This window comes from Gracilinanus agilis, chromosome 1, assembly GCF_016433145.1.
Source record: "Gracilinanus agilis isolate LMUSP501 chromosome 1, AgileGrace, whole genome shotgun sequence".
In the NCBI taxonomy this organism is placed as follows: Eukaryota; Metazoa; Chordata; class Mammalia; order Didelphimorphia; family Didelphidae; genus Gracilinanus; species Gracilinanus agilis.
The window spans coordinates 420,736,673-420,756,676 of NC_058130.1; the positions used below are offsets into that span (position 1 = coordinate 420,736,673).

Sequence of the window (20,004 nt, forward strand, 5' to 3'; positions counted from 1 at the left end):
CCTTCCTTCCTTCCTTCCTTCCTTCCTTCCTTTCTTCCTTCCTTCCTTCCTTCCCTCCCTCCTTCCTTCCCTCCCTCCTTCCTTCCCTCCCTCCTTCCTTCCTTCCTTCCTCTTTCTTTCTTTCCCCCTTTCATTTTTACTTTGTTCAGATCTATGATTTCAAGAGTAGAGAAAACTCACAGTGAAGAAGCCCTTCCTTATAGGCATGCTCATGACACTGAACAGTTAAATGACTTGCCCAGGGTTTATTTTAGGTTTGAGAGATGAAGCTTGGACTCAAGCCTTTTTGACTTTAAGGGTATATCCATAATGTTACACTACCTTTGAAAAAATAACAGAATTTTAAAGATAATATTAAATAGTTGATGAATTTTAATGCTTATTTCTTAAGGGAAGCCACTTGATCCCTTTATTATCAATATGTTCAAAAGAATTTCTAAATCCGGTTCTATGCTAAAATCTAGTACCAAATGCTGCTGAAGGATTAAGAGCTACAGATGCTCACTTGTGCCTCTTACCTCTGTCCTCCACTTCCCTTTCCTTCCTTCATCATGGTGGCGTGAATAAGATACTGACTTGGAATCAGAAAGCCTAAGTTTTGAATCTTACCTCAGATATTCATTAGCTCTGTGATTCTAGGCAAAGCATTATTCTTCAAGAGGACTCTGGGTTATATTACGGCCAATCCAGTGGCTCACTTCTTTCTCCCACCCCCTATTTGCCTTAGAATTTGTTCTCATTATTGAATAAAGGACTTTACCAGCTTCATTATCACTGGTTAACTTGCTCTCTTTCTCTTCTCTCTCTAAAGTGCTGCTTGTGGAGGAGATGCTGGAGGCTGAGCAGTTGTCTTTTTCATTTACTTCTTCATTCTGCCTTTCCTTCTCACTGAGTATTGCACTTTCTTCTGGTCCTTGGGTCCCCTCACTTTTTGGTCTTCCTCGCCGACATAACACTTCCTGAGATGGCGGCACATCCACCCTCTGCTCTGCTCCAGCCTCGGCTTTGTGTCCTTCTCCTGCTTCCACTCTTTCTGTCTCAGTCTCTGCTTCAGGCTCAGGGTCGCTTGCCCTCACTGGTGGAGACAACAATGGAGAAAATATTCACTTAACAGTCATTTCTCGAAGGTGTCAAGTGAGAGTTGGACCTTTTGGGAGTGGGTTTTCCCCCCTCTTTTCATTCTTTTTTTTTTTTTTTTTTTTTTTTTTTTTTTTACCTCCTAAGGAAAGAAAGATATCCGTGGCAAATGAACGGCCTTACAAGTAAGATGCTGCTGGATGCTGGTTGAAATTGAGAGCTACCTGCCAAGTCCATCATCCTTTGCTTCAATTGTTCCCACACTGGGACTCTATCCATATTTTCAAAACATATTTAGAAGTTTGGCTTTGAGGTTCTCAAAATCATTTATAAGACTATCAAAAAATAGCAGCCGGATGCTTATCTGCTAATAAAATGGGGACGTCCACATCTGGCCTGATTTCCTGGGGTATATAAAAATGAAATATGTTACATCATGCCTGTCTGCCCTGGGTGGAACTTATCACATGAATCTGCACGGCTTCCTGGGTCTCCAAATCAACTCCAGAGAATTGGAACGAAAAAATCTGAGTCAGTCCCTGCCCATTCCAGAAATATGCATCCAGGTACAAAGCCAGAAGAGGATGGGGTCAAGTGATTAGAAGAGACAAGGACAAACTGTCCCCAAACCCTCCACATGCAGAGTCAGTATAAGAAGGAAATATACTAATTTTTCACTGGGGGCAGCTAGATGGTGCAGTAGATAAGAGAACTAGGTGTGGAGTCAGGAGGACATGAGTTCAAATCTGGTTTCAGATACTTACTAGCTGTGTGATCCTGGGTAAGCCACTTAACCCTGTTTATCTCAGTTTCCTCAACTGCAAAATGAGCTGGAGAAGGAAAAGGCAAACCACTCTAGTATCTTTGCCAAGAAATCCCCAAATAGGGTCACAAAGTGTCAGACGTGACTGAATATATCTGAACAACACTTCACAGTCTATGAAGCATTTGTCTCACAAGACCTTTGTAGAGAAGGCAGTGTATTCTATAGATGAGGAAACTAAGGCAAGCAGGGCTTAGTGACTTGCACAGGGTCACATGGCTGGTAAGTATCTGTAAGGGTGAAAAAGGGGTTTTTCACATATCTGAGACTGGATTTGATCTCAGGTCTTGCTGACTCCAGCCCAGTGCCCTATCAGTGTCACCTTTGGTCTTGACTGTGAGATCACTACTGACTAGCTCCTTGAGAAAGGACTGCATTAGTGACCTAGAGTAAAAGGCATCTAGTTTGATCTTTTCTTCTATTCACACACATATTGAGAGGGACTGGAGAGACCCAAACAGGTACACCAAAAGTTGACAATAAACGTCTTAGTTGTGTATGTGACGTGCAATTTTTGCCTTCAAAAGTGAGAAATGAATCATTAGGAGAGATTGGAACACAGGTGAAGAGGAAACAGGAGTGTGCCTTTCAGTTCAATTCCTCATGGTGTCAAAAGATTTTTCCATGGTGATCCACTGGGAAATCTGAAAGGAATACTTAGCAAAGAGATACCAAGACTATTAATTTTGTAAGTGGGGCCAATGCCAGGGTATAGAAATGGCTGTGTCAGACATTTGGTTGACAGAAAGCACATGTTTTTACACACATTTCCGTCTTAATAGCCACATCAAAACTGAAGTGTGTTTCCAACAGCCTGGCATATGGCATCCATTTCACTTTTAATTGGCTGGCATATGGTGGGAATTGTTGGTGGCATACTCAGTCTCCTCCTCAGAGCCCGAGCGCCGACAGTGAAATGCAATCAGTCACCTTCTGCGTTTCCAGTTAAGCCCACATCAACATGCAATTTCTGCCAAGAGTGGGAAAGTAACAAGAAAGTAGGGTCTGGTATTTGGTGGTTTGAATGACTGAACTTCCCATTTCAACCTTGATCACATCAGTCCAAGGCATTGTTTTATTATATTTCAATGATAGCAAAGAATTCAGCCATATTAAGATAAGCAAACCCATGCTTTCTAGCAACCTGATTGGCCTGTGACTAGAACTGATTAGTTCTAGAATACATGATTTATAGAATTTATAAAAACAGAAATACATGATTTATAAAAAAAATTAGTGGAATAATAAGCACAATTTAAGGTTTGGGCACCTAGGTGGATAGAGTGCCAGGGCTAGAGTCAGTTAGATTGGTGTTCCTAAATTAAAATCTGACCACAGACACTTACTATCTGGATAAGTCACTTAACCTTGTTTGCCTTAGTTTCTTCATCTATAAAAACTGCTGGAGAAGGAAATGGCAAACTACTTCAATATCTTTGCAAAGAAAATCCCAAATGGAATAAAAAAGAAATGGACATAGCTAAAATGACCAAACAGCAATAAAAATTAATGTTAAGCATTGCATTTTCACAACCTTCTGCTGGATTTTCATATCTAGGCTCAACAACTTCCTTAAAGCCAAAGAGATAAGTCTATTCAGTTGACCAACTTCATCAGCCACTGAAAAATATTTATATTTTTTCTTTTTTTTTTTTGGTTCCAATATAGAAGTTCTAAAAAAACACAAACATAATGTAATTCACTAGTTCTATGGAGATGCCACCTAAGAATCAGATTTTTGGGGGGATATGTGTTAGCACATTCTGATTACAAATAAACTGAACACCATTCATATATATTGACATTACACAAGTCAAAACTCACTGACCATCACAATGGACTGTCAAGGTTTTAGGAAATAGTTATAGGTTGATTTCAGCCTGGGTACAATACATTTCCATGACAAACTTAAGTAGTATTTCTGGAATGAAATGATAACTAAATTTCAAAGGAAAGACCCAGATTCTAAGCCTACTCTCTACTTACTTTTTGTATAACACTAGACAAGTCATTTTTCTCCCTGGCCCTGAGTTGGCACAGTTAATATGACTCCAGGAAGATGTGAGGAGGGAGGGACCAGCACTGGCTGAAGTACTCCTCTCTAGCTATTTCAAGGGTGTGAGTACCTTCTTTTAACCCCTTACGTTCTGTCTTAGTATCAACTCTAAGTCAGAAGAGCAGAAAGGGTTAGACAAATGGGTGTTAAGTGATTTGCCCAGTGTCACACAGCTGGAAAGTGTCTGAGGTCAGATCTGAGCCCATGTCCTCCCAAATCCAGACCTGGTGCTCTAGCCACTGTGCTTATCTAACTTCCCCTAGTGTGACTATTTTTGGCCAAAGAGATAAATAGTAGAGGTAGCATGGAGTAGTAGAACTGGGTTTGGAAGAAAGTCCTGGGCCCAAGTTTTGCCTCTGGCACACACTGCTGGTGACCCTGGGCATATTTTAACCTCTCAGTGTCCTGCAGAAACTCTCTAAGATAAGGGTCATCAGAATCTTCCTACACTGATGAAATCAGAGGTTTAACCCAAAATGATAATACTACAGATCAAGCTAGTTTCTCCAGGGTAGGAAATATATCTTTTACTTCTTTTGACTGATGCACAATGCCCAGATCAGGTAATACAGCAGGTGCTCAATAACTGCTTAGAGGTGCACATTAAGCTCTATAACTCTGACTCTCCCCACTCTATGTCTATTCCTAGAGGACATTCCCTCCCTTCTACCTTCTACCTTCCAAGGATAAGACAGTAGGCTTCTTCTGCCTGGTCTCAGAAAGCATAACTGAGAATGCTGGATGGAAGTCACATACAGGCTTAGCCCAGTGCCTGGCACATTTTATTGTTGTTCATCCATGACTCCATTTGGGGTTTTCTTGGCAAAGATACTGGGATAATTTGCCATCTCCTTCTCCAGCTTCCAGAGTTGAACTCAGACACTTCCTAGCTATGTGAGCCTGGGCAAGTCATCTAACCCTATTTTCCTCATCTGTAAAATGATCTGGAGACTCTTCCAAAAATGGAATGAGATATCTTGGGAGGAGGTTCAAGCTCCTGATCACTGGTGGGGGTCTCTAAGTGTAGACTGGATAGATGCTGGGGATACTATATATTTCTACTCTGGTTGGACTTAGTCTAGATCTGTAGTGGTTTTTTTTATTATAAACTAAACAGAAATGGGGACCACTAAACTGTACATAAGGATCCTTGTGGGTCATATTATTATTACATTATAATTTTATTAATATAGTAACACACTAAAATCAGATAGAAACTATATTCTAATCTTGTTCATCAGGCTGCCCTCCAGCATTCTGGGGGCCACATGTGGCCTGATGGCCATGAGTCTCACACCCCTGGATTAGATGACCTCTAAAGTCCTCTCTATCTCTGAGATTCTGTAAGACACACTGATCTGCTGCCTGCAGGGTGACTTTGACAAGCATTTTCATATCTCATCTTCTCTCTGCCATAGCATCTGTTTCCTGGCAACCTGACTGCCTTCAGGCAGATGAAGAGAGATGAGACAGGAAGAGGCCATCTCATTTCCACCTAGGCAACGAGAAAACAGATGCAGAAACAGTCAGAAACCAGTTATGAGGGGGATAATGAGGAGGGGCTAAAAAGTCCCTCAATTCCTAGGGAGACAGAGAAAAAGTAGACACTGGAGAAATTGATGCAGTGACCTACAAGATGTTCATTATTTCTTTTCCTATCTGAGGTGATGAACAAGATTCCAATGACATCTATAGATGTTTTTGGAAAAAAAAAAGATTTGTTTATACACTGAAAAAGATGAAGATTTATTCTGTGTAAGCCCATAAGACAAAATAGAATAATGATAGTAAAAAGAGATAATTAAAATTTCCTCATTCTTCACAGACGTAAATCTAGAGCTGGAAGGGATCATAGAGGTCAACTAGTCCAACATCTTCATGTTACAGATGAGGAAACTAAAACCCAGAGAGTTGAAGAGATTTGACTAAAACGACACAGGTCACAAATATCACAGCCAGAATTCATGGCCAGGTCTTCTGATTTCAAGCCCCATGCTTCTCCCACTGGACCAATGCTCCCTCTTGTGAGATTTCCCACTGGACCAGCACTCCCTCTTGTGAGATTGCCAGTTGTTCACTCCTTTGCCTCCTCATAACTTTAGCACTGAGTTTTAAATGGAGATTTAAGTATAATTTTATAACGGATCATAAATAAGAAACATAAACACATTTTAAGGACAAACTCACATAATGGACAAAATGTGATACTGACAAATTAATACATCCATAGCATGCGTTATTTTAATTAAATTGTCCAAGATATTGGCTTTACTTAGGGAATTGAAATTTCATTACACCAGGATAAATTTTATGCTGGACATTAAAACCAGCTCTGAATTGCCCCTAATTATTAAATTAATTAGTATTAATTCTATATTACATTTTAGCTGCATTGTTAATTGTACATTATATCTCAATATATATTTACTAAGTATCTATTACTATTTCTTATGCATTGGTGCTAAGTGTTAGGGGTACAAAGGCATAAATGTACTAGCCTCTGCTCTTAAGAAACTCAGAGTTTATAATAAATATGTGGGAAAAAAGAAGATAAAGTTTTTTTGAAGGAAGCACTAGCATCCTGTGGGATTTTTCAAGGGCCTCATGTAAGCAGTAGCATTTGAGCAAAGCTTTGAAGGAAAAAGACAGCCAGATGACTTAGCTGATAGAGCACTGAGCCTGGAGTCAGGAAGACCTGAGTTCAAATTTAGCCTCAGACATTTATTATCTGTGTGACCCTGGGAAAGTCACTTAATCTTGTTTTTCCTCAGTTTCCTCATCAGTAAAATGAACTGGAGAAGGAAATGGCAAACCATTCCAGCATCTTTACCAAGAAAACACCATGGACAGTTTGGTCCATGGAGTCACAAAGAGTCTGATATGACTGAACAAAAACAATAGGGATTCCTGAAAGGCAGATGTAAGGAGTGAGGACATTGCAAGAATGAGAACAGATTATGGAAAGGTAGGGAGAGAGTACATGGAACACTGTGTTTAATAATAAGAAGGTAAACTTAGTTGGATTGAGCGATATATGAAGGATAGTGGCAGACAATAAAACTGAAAAGGTTGTTCGGAACCAGTCTGTGAAGGGCTTTAATGACTAGAGTTATTTAAAAATAAAACTGTGTCTATTCATTACAATTTGTTATTTTATATGTAATTTTAATATATTAGAGGAAGCCCCTTGTGACTGTGTGGCTGCAGGGCTCCACCTGTTCTTATTCTTCCTGTAGCAGAATATGATTTTTTTAAAGAAAGGCTGAATACATCAAAAACAAGGCCACACTTCTGAATACAGTTGCCTCAAAATAGAATGAGTTGCCTTTATAGGTAGAAAATTCCCTCTTGTGACAGGTTTTTAGGTGGAGGGAGGATGATATCTTGTCAGGGAGGCAGGAGTGGGCAGTCATGCTTCAGGTGGGAGTTGGATTAGATGGCTTCTAAGATCTCTTTCAACTCTAACACTCCCTGTGTATGTTGCAAAGACCACCTCCTCCTTCTACAAGAAAGAGAAAAGAGAAGGGCTTGAGGGGTACACTATATCCTGGCTAATTAGAGAAGACGTAGCATTCTTAGAGAAGGGAAAAGAAATGCAATAGGAAAGAAGGCAAACAAAATATTCTGAGGTGGGAGGTAGCCAACATTAAGGAATCCATACCGATATTGAAGCATAGATAAATACAAAAATAAGGAAGAACAGGCAATTCCCTCCCCACCCAAACTGCACAACTTGGACTCCATTAAAAGTGTAAGGACTTTCTCAGAAAGGGTAGCTCCAGAAATCTTAGGGAAGCCCCACCCCATCATACAAAGTATAATATTAAGGTTGATGACCCACAGCATTAGCAGATGAGAACAATCTTTTTACTAGTCTCAGAAAAAGGAGATGTAGCCTATGTTTGGAAACTCTCTACTTAGACTCACTCATTTGGCTATTTACATATTAACCTAACATAATAAATCGGTAGGTATATTTTCTTCTATGGGCATGTAGACAAGATGGGACAAAGAACAGGCCAAGAACCATTAAACCAGCTGACCAGTCCTCTTCTGGTAATTCATCTAAAAATAAATAACAGAACGAACCTGGATTGTATCTCTAGACACTTAACAGATCTGGGAAGGAAAGTCAAAGATTTGGGAGTGTAAGTCATATTGTAATGTGTTATCCTAGTTGAAGTTTGTTACTTCTGAAGAGAAAGGAATAAATAGGAAAGTGAATGTCTGGTTACATAGATTGTATCAAAGAAAATGATTTGGTTTCTGGGACATAGCCCAGGACTTAAGAACAAAGGGTCCTCTCAAGGGACACACTGCACTTCACAGAGACAGCAAATAATGTGTTTGGCAGGAGACTAGCCAACCTGACCAAGGCAGCTTCAAACTGAAATTCCAATCGAGAAGGACCAGAAGACCCAAACAAAATTGCCAATCTGGATAATATGGAAGATAACATTTATGACAAAGAAAGAGAGTAGAGGAGAAGAAGCCTAGTAATTCTCAGAAGGCACAGAATAGACAGAGACTCAGGGAGGGAAAAGGGAAACTTTTGAGAGTTTGGGAATGTCACCCATGGACTTGGTTGCTTATATAAAAGTACACGGGATAGAGAGAACCAATAAAAGGATCTCGGGCAGTGGTAGGATTGGGCTCTTGTCTGAAATGTGCCTATTGAAAGGAACATTTTATTAAATGCCACACACACACAGATGTCATAGAGATGGAAGAGAGCAGCAGTGCATGGAATGGAATGAAGAGAAAAGGCTGAGAAGGATGGAGAAAACATTTGGGTTAGATTGAAAGGAGAGAGAAAATGAAGGGTTGTTCTTGATATATACATATATATATATATATATACACATATATATATATATATATATATATTCCAGATTGCTCAGTCAGGTGTTGGGAACAGGGTTTTAGGGATGAAAATGGCTTTCCAGGTCATCTAGATCAGAGATATGAAAGGCAGTCTATGGGCTACAAGCTGCTCACAACAAAATAAATAAAAAATACAATTAAACATAGCAACCACATTTAAAAACTAAATCAATATATAGCCCACAGAAATCATCATGTATGGGTTAGTGATCCATTTTTATTTGCGTTTGGTATTACTGACCAAGATCATTTCCTTCATTTTAAAGATGAGGCAACTAAATTTTTGAGAAATGAAGTACTATGAAGAGTGCTACATAGCTGATCTATTGTAAACATCCTGACTAAATCCTGAGTCTCCTTATTCCAAGGCCAATATATTTTCTACTATGATATTGCCTTCCTAGGATAGATGACAAAACTATGCAAGGGAGATGATGGTAGTAGGAGCAGTACTACTGTATTAAAGCACAATGAAAATATCAAGCATGACAGTTCCAATAGAAGATCTTATTCTATAATATGACTTTATTTCTTATTCTATTTCTATGCCTCTCATTCATATTGCTATTGTTGTTGTTCAGTCATTTTTCAGTCACGTCCAACTCCTCATGACCCCATTTGGGGTTTTCTTGGCAAAAACAATAGAGTAGTTTGTCAACTCCCTCTCCTGCTCATTTTACAGATGAGGCCAAAAGGTTAAGTGACTTATGCAGGGTCACACAACTAGTAAGTGTCTGAGGCCAGATTTGAACTCAGGAAGGTGAATCTTCCCGACTTCAGACCTGGTGCTCTCTCCACTGTGCTACCTAGCTGCCCATTTGTAAAACTTTGTAATTTACTAACTAATTGCACATAATTATTTGATCTACATCAGTGACTGAAGCATTCAGTTGAATACATTTCTGATAAAGTAACATGATTGTTGGTTAATATATATGTGAAGCACACATACAGTGTTTACATACCCAGTGAAGGGGAGGGATTTGTATAAATATCATATTCACTACCCAGAAATGGAACAAAGAATATTACTATGTAATGACAAAGCTTGAATGAAGATTGTTTCTTCATGGGCCAACTTCCTTAACAATTTGTTAAATTAAACTATAGTATGATTTGGAAAAAAGAATATTGGACTTGGAATTATTGAGTCCAAAACCTTCTTCCAGCACTTGGCTGTTGTGTGATCATGGGCAAGACATTTAATCTCTGTGACACTTGGTTTATTGATCTGTAAAGGAAGGCAAAAAAATAATATCTATAGCCTCTACAAGGGGTTGTTGTGAGCTAAATGAGATAAAGCCAAGGACATATGAAACTTTTTAAAGCTTAATGACTTATGTGAATGTAAATGATTATTTTTAATATTATTTTTTATTACCATTTCTTTTCATATTTTTATAATTAACTCTATGTAACAACATATAATATCATTTGCTATAAATATGTAATAAATTATAAATGTTATAAATTACATAATAAACATAAATATACTTATAGAGAAACAAATCTCACATTAGCTATGTCCAAAAATCTATGTCTCGTTCTTGTTTTTCCTTCACTCCCACCCTTCTCCCTGATTTCCCTAATGAAGTTCTTATAAAATTACAGGTCTTGATGGAATTAGTACAAGGCTACACAGAGACCATCATCACTCTCAAAAGAATGTCCTTCTTTTATTTGGACTTCCCAAAGAGCATCTTCAGATGCTTTGGATAGAACCAAATGCTAACATGTTTTCTTACTCAACATCTTGTTTGATATCAATACTGAGGAGATAACAGGACAAAGTCATATTTGTAGGTTTCTCTCTCACAGTCTTGTACACTCTGAACGTAGTCATAGGACTATATGGTGCTCAATACCTAGGCAAATGTCTTATAGCTCAGATATTCTAGAATTCTATCATATAAGAAGGTGGCACAGTGGATAGCATGCTAGACTGAGTCAAGAAAACCTGAGTTTGAATTCTACTATCCTCAGATACTAACTAGCTCAATGACACCACCCCACTCACAAATCTCTCTGTTCCTCAGTTTCCTCATTAGTAAAACTGGGGACAATAATATCCTTCCTATGGCATTGTTGTGAGGATCACATGATAGAAAATATCTAAAATGCTTTGCAAACCTTTAAGAGTTAAAAAAAGCTAGCCAATATTATTCAGTTTTCAAAATTATCAAGCAATAACTTTACTGAATCAAAGAAGAAAATACATAGTCAAACTTATCACTATAACCTATTAAAATAAATGGTAGCCTCTGAGATAAAACTGACAGGAACTACACATAAATTACTAACTAAGAAGCAAATATTATTGACTATTTTATGATCTGGCCTTCATTGCTTATTTTAACTTCAGAGATGGACATCTTAGCCACGCCAAATGTTTTCCTTTCTTCCTTAGCGTTATCTTGACACTGGGTGTTATTGAACTTGAGTCTCTCCAGATACACAATTGGAATGGTTAAGACATTGATGGTTTAAGGATTGCTTAAAGTAGTTTTGCCATCACATACTTTAGCACTTGAAATTATCAATACAAAACATAAATGCTATTCTGAGGAGCCTGGAAGGATGGAATAACTGAGATAAAAAAGGATCTGGCAAATTTTGAAGCAGAATAGAAGACATTCAGTTTATTTTGAGGGGTAGTGTTGTATCAGTGATTGAGCTCTGGTCTTGAGTTAGTAAACTTGGGTTTAATCCAGCTCAGACACTTCTTAGCTCTGTGACCAAGGGAAAATGCCCCTGTGTCTCATTTAAAAAATTGAATCTCTCCCCATCTCATCTTGGAAGTTACTTGGTACATATTTTGTACTGATCTATCCATGGATGTGTAGCTCTCCCCCCAGCGGACTGAGGTAAACCTGATAAATGCCTGTTCAATGAGAACAAATCTGTAAAAAGGCAATACTGATATTTGTACTAGTTAGCCCATATTGTAGGGTGGTGAGGATGACATTCTTTGCAAACCTTAACTGACTATCTAGGTAAATAGGAGTTCTTATTTTCTTATAATGAAAAGCAGCTGTGTAGGATAGATGGTTTTGATATGTGCATAGTTTCCTACTTTATGATTCTCATGGCATCAAATGTTTCCTTCCAGAACTGCTATTCTGGTCACATGGGGCAAAAGGATTCTTTGGGACCTAACTGATATATAAGATTAAGATATAGGATTATATGTAGATATAAGAGTAAGGTTTAAGTGAAGGGACAATGCCTACTGTAGATTTGGGGGCATGAGACATACAGAATATGTCATTAGTAAGAAAGATTATAAAAGTATAAATTTTCATGGAAAATAGAAAGAGGTGATTTAATAGAGCTGCAGAACCTGAGAGTGGAAGGGGCCTCAGAAAGCATCTGGTCTAATTCATACTGACCAGACAAGCCATCTACAATCAACCAGTAAGTGGTCAACTAGCCTGTACTTGTGATAGGGACTGAGGCAGTGGGATGACACAGTAGAGAGAGCCCTGGATATGGGATCAGGAGGACTCATCTTCCTAAGTTCAAATTTGGCCTCAGATACTTACTAGCTGTGTGACCCTGGACAAGTCACATAACCCTGTTTGCCTCAGTTTTCTCATCTTTAAAATGAATTGGAGAAGGAAATGGCAAACAACTCCAGGATCTTTGCCAAGAAAATCCCCAATAGGGTCACAAGAAATCAGACATAAACTCTTGCCTTGTGTCTTAGAATCAATAATAAGTATCATTTCTAAGAGAAAAGAGCAATAAAGGCTAGCTAATGGGGTTAATTGACTTGCCCAGAGTCTCACAGCCAGAAGTGTCTGAGGGCAGATTTGAGCCCAGGACCTCCCATCTCCAAATCTGGCTCTTGATCCAGTGAGCCACCCAGCTGCCCCTCTTTCTGGGCTTTCTTATGCATATCTCCCCACCCCACACACTGAAGTTCAACCAGGATGGTCTCTTTGCTCTTCCTAGTCCACGATGCTCCATCTCTCATCTTTGTGCCTCTTCACTGCCTCTCTGGAATCCCCCACATCTGTCTTTTAGTTCAGCTGGTTTCCTTCAAGAATCAGCTCAGATGCCACATTCTTCAGGAGCCCTTACCCAGAGCCCAGTGTCCTCTCCTTAACATTATGTTTTGTCTACTGTGTAGGTCCCTTGTGGGTACCCAATTATTTACATGTTGCCTCCCCATCAGAATGTAAGTTTCTTGATTACTTTTTGCTTTTGCTTTTCATTCCTAGTGCTTGTACAGTGCCTGACATGAGGTGAAAAACTTAATAAATATTTATTGGTTGACTTATTTGGAACTGGTAAGGGCTTTCGATTTTTATCTTGTCCAATCTCCCCCATTTTGTAGCTGTAGAAACTGAGGCCTAGAAGTTAAATGACTCCCCCAAGGTTATACAAGTATTAAATGTCACCAAATGCCAGAGCCAAGATTTAAACCCATCTGCTCTGACTCCAGATATGGCTTTCCACTACTACGACATATTATTCCTACAAGGCATCTAGTTCAAGATGTCCAAAGGTCAGTTGGTATTGTAAGATTGGAAGTCAGGGACAGATATAGTGATCAAGGAATAATCTGCATAGAGATGTTGAAACTCCATTGGTTTTAATGAGATTAAGTGAAATATTTTAGGCAGAAAAGTTAAGAGTTCAGAGGATGGAGCCTTGAGGAACTGTCCTACAAGATGGTGGGCATGACACAGATGAAGAGCCAGTAAAGGAGACTGAGTATTCCAGACAATTCAGACAAATAGGTCAGAGAATTAAGAGGAGAACCAAGCAGTAACATAATACTCAGAGTGGAGAGAATATCTAGAAAGAAAAAGTGATCAGCAGAGAGTCCAAGAAGGATAAAGATTGAGAAAAGCCCATTGTATTTGGCAGTTAAGATATTACTAGTAATTAAGAGATGAAGAAAAGTAGGCTGAGGCAATGGAAAGAGTATTAAACTTGTGATAGGGTCTGAGGCAGTGGGATGACACAGTAGAGAGAGCCCTGGAAGAGCCAGGAAGAACTGAATTCAAAGTCCTGCCTCTGACACTTACTAAATATGTGAAATATGTGACCCTAAGCAAATTATTTAACTCCGTTTCAGTTTCAAAATCTATTAACTAGGGATAATATTATCTACCTTCCAATAGTTGTTGTGGAGATCAAATGAGATCTCACACACAGACACAAACACGAAAGATGGCACAGTAGATAGAGCACTGGGCTTGGAATCAGGAAGACATCTTCATGAGTTCAAATCTGATCTCAGACACTTCCTAGCTGTGTGACCCTGAGCAAGTCACTTAACCCTAGTTGCCTGTTTTTTCATCTATAAAATGAGCTGAAGAAAGAAATGGCAAACCACTCCAGGATCTTTGTCAAGAAAACTCCAAAAGGGCTCATAAAGAGTCAGACATGTCTGCAGATCATTTCTATCTTGCTGCCATTTGTTGTTTTTCAAGTTTTATCTTTAAGTATCTTTGTGATGACTTAGCTTTGTTGAAGCTCTTGTCATGTTTTCTTTAATGTGATTATGCCCTCCATTTATTTCTATTTTTGAGATGATACTACTCATAATCTTCTGTAATCATTCTTCAAAAGACTTTATAGATAAGTTTCTATTCAAAACTGATCATATCTAGCTGCCACATCTCTCTGTTTGGCAAGTAACTGAAGTCTTTATGGAAGAAGGTGTTCTTTTAGGCCATTAGGTCAAACTTCTGCATAAAATGATTGTAACCAGTGTCTATGTCCTTTCCCCATCCATATGTTTCATTTCCTCTCATCAATAATTTGAAAACAGAATTAGACTGGATTTTTAATTGTGTCAGATCTATTTCTCACATTTATTCTTTCTTTTGATTATAAATGAATTTTGATATTTGCTCTAAGAAATATGCTCTAAGAAATATACAGAAAGTTGATTCAGAAATGACTCTCATATCAGTAATGAGTCAGGAGTCATTTCCTATCTGTTAAGCTACAATTGCTTTAAATTTTTTTTTTTTTAGTAACACCATTCAGTGGTCTCTAAGAGAAGTATCTTCTTATTGTTTCCTCAAGGTATTCATGATGCATGAGACTGAGGCTTTTCTTTGGTCTCCATGTCTTTGAAATCTCTCATTTTTTATTCCTAAACCATATTTGCATCCTCAACTTTTGCCAACTTTGCACTGAATTAATTGAATATTTAAGTTTGTATTCATCCAATTGGAACCCTTTGTAGAATTTTTTGACTTGTCCATATTCCACAATAGACATTGGGGCATATGCATCAATTCTATGGTAGGCTTTGTCCAAATATTTACTGTGATCACTGAAATACAATTTTATCAAAATTTAATTTTGATTTAATTTAATTTAACGTTTCTTGTTACACAGTAAATTGAACCCCATATTAGTCTGAGAGAACCTATGATCCAACATTCTTTTTTTCCACTGCTATTTAATTACAACTACCTTCTCTCTTTTGGTTTCATTTATAGGAAAAATGTCAAGACTATTGCGATTTAACTCCTTCCTTTCAGTGCCCATTGAATGAGGATCACGTATTCAGATTATCAATAACTTAAAGTTTATAGACTGTTAGAAAATAGTACTTTTTAAAAACCCCTACCTTCCATTTAGAATCAATATGTTTTGGTTCCAAGGCAGAAGAGCAGTAAGGGGTAGGCAATGGGTGTTAAGTGACTTGCTTAGGGTCATGCAACTAAAAAATGTTTAAGGCTAGATTTGAGTACAGGACCCCCATCTTTTGACCTGGCTCTCAATCAAGTGAGCCACTTAGTCATTTCCTAAAAATAGTAATACTTAATATCTTCTTGCTCCCTTTTCCATCATTTTACTCCAAGTCCTGGAGAAACAGCAGCAGGGAGCTTTAGAGTACTACATGCCATCTTGTATTATTTTTTATATTTCATGAGTTTTCATGGTAACAATTCATGACCAAGTGGTCATATTCAATTCATTGTGAATTCGTGCTAAAATCTTTTCAGCAAAGTAGAAATGGGCATAACTTACACCCTGCTGTCATTGCTTTTGAGAGTCCCAGATCATTTTAATTTCATGATGAATAGGGTAGAGTGCTGTGGAATCTGAGACATCATTAGCTTTGGGGCTTGTATGCTTCACTGTTGTTTCATATTGTTTGTGCTTTACAAGAGAACCCAAACATTTGTATACAAACTGTTGTCTAGTCATCTGCCTTCCTGTAATTGTCAAATAGATTTTAAAAACCTAACTATATAATTTTACATTTGTGTTTACTAAATTTCATCTCATTAGATTCAACCCAAAGTCCTAGGTTATTGAATTATTTGGATCGTGATTCTTCCATAGAAAAAGTTAATGGCTGTTAGTAACTTTTTCAGCTTCATGTCACCCACAACTTTGACAAGCATGCCTAAATATGTATTAAAACATTGAAACCCTTACCTTAGGGTTTGAAATGGAAACCCTTAGGTCTTAGAACCTAAGGCAGAAGAGCAGTCAAGGATAGGCAATGGGTTAAGTGACTTGCCCAAGGTCACACAGCTAGGAAGCATCTGAGGCCAAATTTGAACCTAGGATCTCCCATCTCCTGACCTGGCTCTCTATCCACTGAGTCATTTAGCTGCCCTTCTAAATTTCTGTTTTGCAACTTACTATCTAGGTAAGTCACTTTACATCTAAGTGCCTCAATTCCCACCCCTGTAAAATGAGAGAGTTAGCCTGGATCAGTGGTTCCCAAACTTTTTTGGCCTACCACTCCCTTTCCAGAAAAAAATATTACTTAGTCCCCTGGAAATTAATTTTTTAAAAATTTGAATAGCAATTAATAGGAAAGATAAATGCACCTGTGGCCATCACCGCCTCCTTGCATCACTGCAGCATCCACCGGGGGTGGTAGTGCCCACTTTGGGAATCACTGGCCTAGATGATTTCCAACTGTGAAAGACTTAACTACTCTCAGCAATACAATGATCCAGGACAATTCTGAAAGACTTATGACAAAGAATGCTACCCACCTCCAGAGAAAGAAATAAAGGAGTCAGATGCAAGTCAAAGCATACTATCTTGCATATTAGTTTATTTAAGGTTTTATTTGGGGGTCTTGGTTTTATAGGAGTATTCTCTTACAACAATGACCAACAAAGAAGTAAAATTTGCATGATAGCACATGTATGACCCAGATAAAATTGCTTACCATCTCCAAGAAGCAAGAGGGAAAGGAGAGAGGGAGACAATGTGTATCTTATAATTTCAGAAAACCTATGTCTGGGCAAGTAAGTCTCAGACCTGGAGAGGGGCAAGTAATGTTCTGATTTGGAAGAACATTTGAAAATTGTTATTACCTATAATGGGGGAAATAAAATATCTTTGAATAAAGAAAAAAGACTAGATTATTTCTAAGATTCTTCTGCCTCTGAATCCTAGGATGCTATGATTGGTTCTTTGTAAGTTATGGAACAACTTTCTTGTTCTCACTGATCTTTCATGGGATCACTGATAGTGGTTTAGCAATTTATCTACCTTTTTTTTCAGTATCCTGGGATGTAGTTCATCTAGACTTGAAAATACTGAGAGAATTGATGTGTTTCTTTACCACCTCCTCATTTTTCTCAATTATACATAGTTTATTTTCTTAAAAATTCTGTCCTGGTACCTTATTTTTGTGTGGCGATGAGTAGGTTCCCAAAGCTATACCAGTGGGGTACGAGTCTGAGCAGATCTTATTAAGCTGGAAAGACTTGGAGTATAGGCGATAATCTGTCTACCTGCTGTCTGAAGATTGGCCAACTAGATGTTGAGAAGCTCATCATCAGAATTTAGAGTATTTTGAAATACAACAACTTGAAGATCATTTCTCATGTTGTAGAAGGACTAAAATCAACCACAAGAAAAAAATGAACATTTCTATAGTGCTTTAATAATGACAAAGTTTTAGAGATTTCTAAAGTAAGTTGCTGAGCTGGTAGATAAAATAACCATAATAACAAAATCAATGATGTCTGGAGGTAGAGAAGCACCCTCCCCAAGATGGTATAACTATACTATGTAAACCTGAGGAGTCTTTCAAGCAGAAAACCAACCATTTCATCTACTCCAAAATAGCTGATTAAGCAAATAAAAAATTCTAGTTTTGATGAAAACCCAGAAATTGGCAATAATTACAAAATATAGAACTAGTCAATGTTGGAGAGGCTGTGGAAAGATAGGTGTAATGCTACATTATTGGTGAAGCTGTGATTTAGTCTAAACATTCTAGAAAGCAATTTTTAACTATGCTTTTTAAAAACTGACACTTTGTGACCCAGAGATATCACTGTTAGGTATATACTTCAAGGAGATGAAAAACAGAAAGAATGGAAAGTCCCATAAACATAAAAACATTCATAGTATATTTTGTAGCAGTAAAGAACTGGAAAGAAAATACATGCACATTTATTGGGATTGATTGGGGAATAATCAATGAAATTGTAGCACCTGAATGTAATGGAATTATTACCATCATGCTGTAGAAAATGAAGAATGTGAGGAATTCAAAGAAGTACAGTGAGCATTTTATGAATGAATGCAGAGGAAAGTAAGCAGAACTAGGAAAACAACATAGATATAAACACACATATATGATTATAGCACTGTGCAATAACAAAATGAAACTGAATGATTATAATTATAATGATTAAGCTTGACCCTAAAGAAGAGTTGACAAAAAGCAGACCACACACCCCATCCTTTTTGTTGGGAGGTAGGAGACTATAAGTATAGAGTGCTCTGTAAATAGGATGTCCCAAAAGTTCCAGTTAAATTATTCTCTCTTTGTCTCTGTTTATTGGGTAAGGATCAAGGAAAGTCAGAGAAATACAGTAGTAAGAACTGAAGATTATATATAAAAGCAAAATATAGCATTAAAAACAACAATTTTAAACCATGGGCTTGATCATACAGGACCAAAAATTTTATTGAAGATTACTTGCCACCAGAACTCTTCAGAATCTATCCTAAAGTAGGGGCTGAATCTTTTCTAGTCTATCCTAAATAAATATATCAGTACGATCTCTTTAGGAAGAACACCAAATATGTTCAACTCTATCATTAAAAATGGGAATCCTTTTCTTTTCTCTTTTGCCCTCATTACAGATCCATTAATCTGTTGTGTATTCCTTCAAAACTCTTTACTGTCTTGAGAAACTGCAGGACTGAGTTTTCCAAATTAAATCTTTCATGAGGAGCAAGCAGTTTTCAGAAACATGCAGTTTAGTGATTCCTGGTTATCACTTGTTGGAATAGTTAATCTGTCTCATCAAGAACACAGCTAAGAGCAATTTCACATGATTTGCAGCATTCATCAATCTATCATCAGTCTTTGATTAAACAAACAGGGACTGTCTTTGGGCCAAACCATACACCAGAATGCCAGTCCTACTCTCCTCATGTCTGGTATCAAAAACATGTGGCTTTCACTTGAATAACAGAGTATCTGCTCTGTGGGCACTTGTGAGCTAATGTAGTCATGAACTGTTTGAGACCAAACACTTTCCTGAGACTCAATAAAGACAACAAATATTGGAAAACCAGATTAATGGACATGTGAACAATTGATTCTTTTGGGTTGTTCGATTCATCTAATATATCAAGCATCCCCTGTACTCAGTAGAATACAACACTTTTTAGTCATTTTTCATTTGTGATTTTTCATGATCCTATTTGGGGTTTTCTTGGCAAAGATACTGGAGTGGTTTGCTCTTTCCTTCTCCAGCTCATTTTATAGATGAGGAAACTGAGGCAAACAGGGTAAAGTAACTTGTCCAGCATCACACAGTTAGTTAAGTGTCTGAGGCCAGACCTGAACTCAGGAAGATGAATCTTTTTGGCTCCAGACCCAGTTCTCTAACCTCTGCTGTGTCTGGCTGCTATAGAATTCAAAATATTTCAATCATATTCTCTTTCCCTGCTCTGATTTCTTCATTGAACCTACAGTTAATGATATTCTCTTAGCTATTATGGAGGATTGATACATTAATTCCATGTTCTAACAATCTTTATATTCCTTTCTGATTGGTTCACAGATTTAGAGCTGGAAGGGACCAAAGAGGTCAGCTAGCCTAACCTCCTCATTTTACAGAAAAGGAAACCGAGGTCCAGAGAAATTAATTAACTTGCTATGTGTCTTAAAAAGGAGGGAAAAGACATTGCTTGT

The 20,004-nt window shown here is 37.8% G+C and overlaps 1 protein-coding gene across 3 annotated transcripts in view; it reads right to left on the minus strand.

Moving 5' to 3' along the window:
• FHOD3 (formin homology 2 domain containing 3) overlaps window positions 1-20,004 on the minus strand; it is a 703,058-nt gene that overhangs the window by 80,519 nt on the left and 602,535 nt on the right. For all 3 annotated transcript variants that reach the window (XM_044664978.1, XM_044664968.1, XM_044664960.1), the window contains one exon: window positions 761-1,071. In XM_044664978.1, coding sequence (XP_044520913.1) covers window positions 761-1,071 — 311 coding nt within the window. The remainder of the gene's footprint in view (window positions 1-760; window positions 1,072-20,004) is intronic.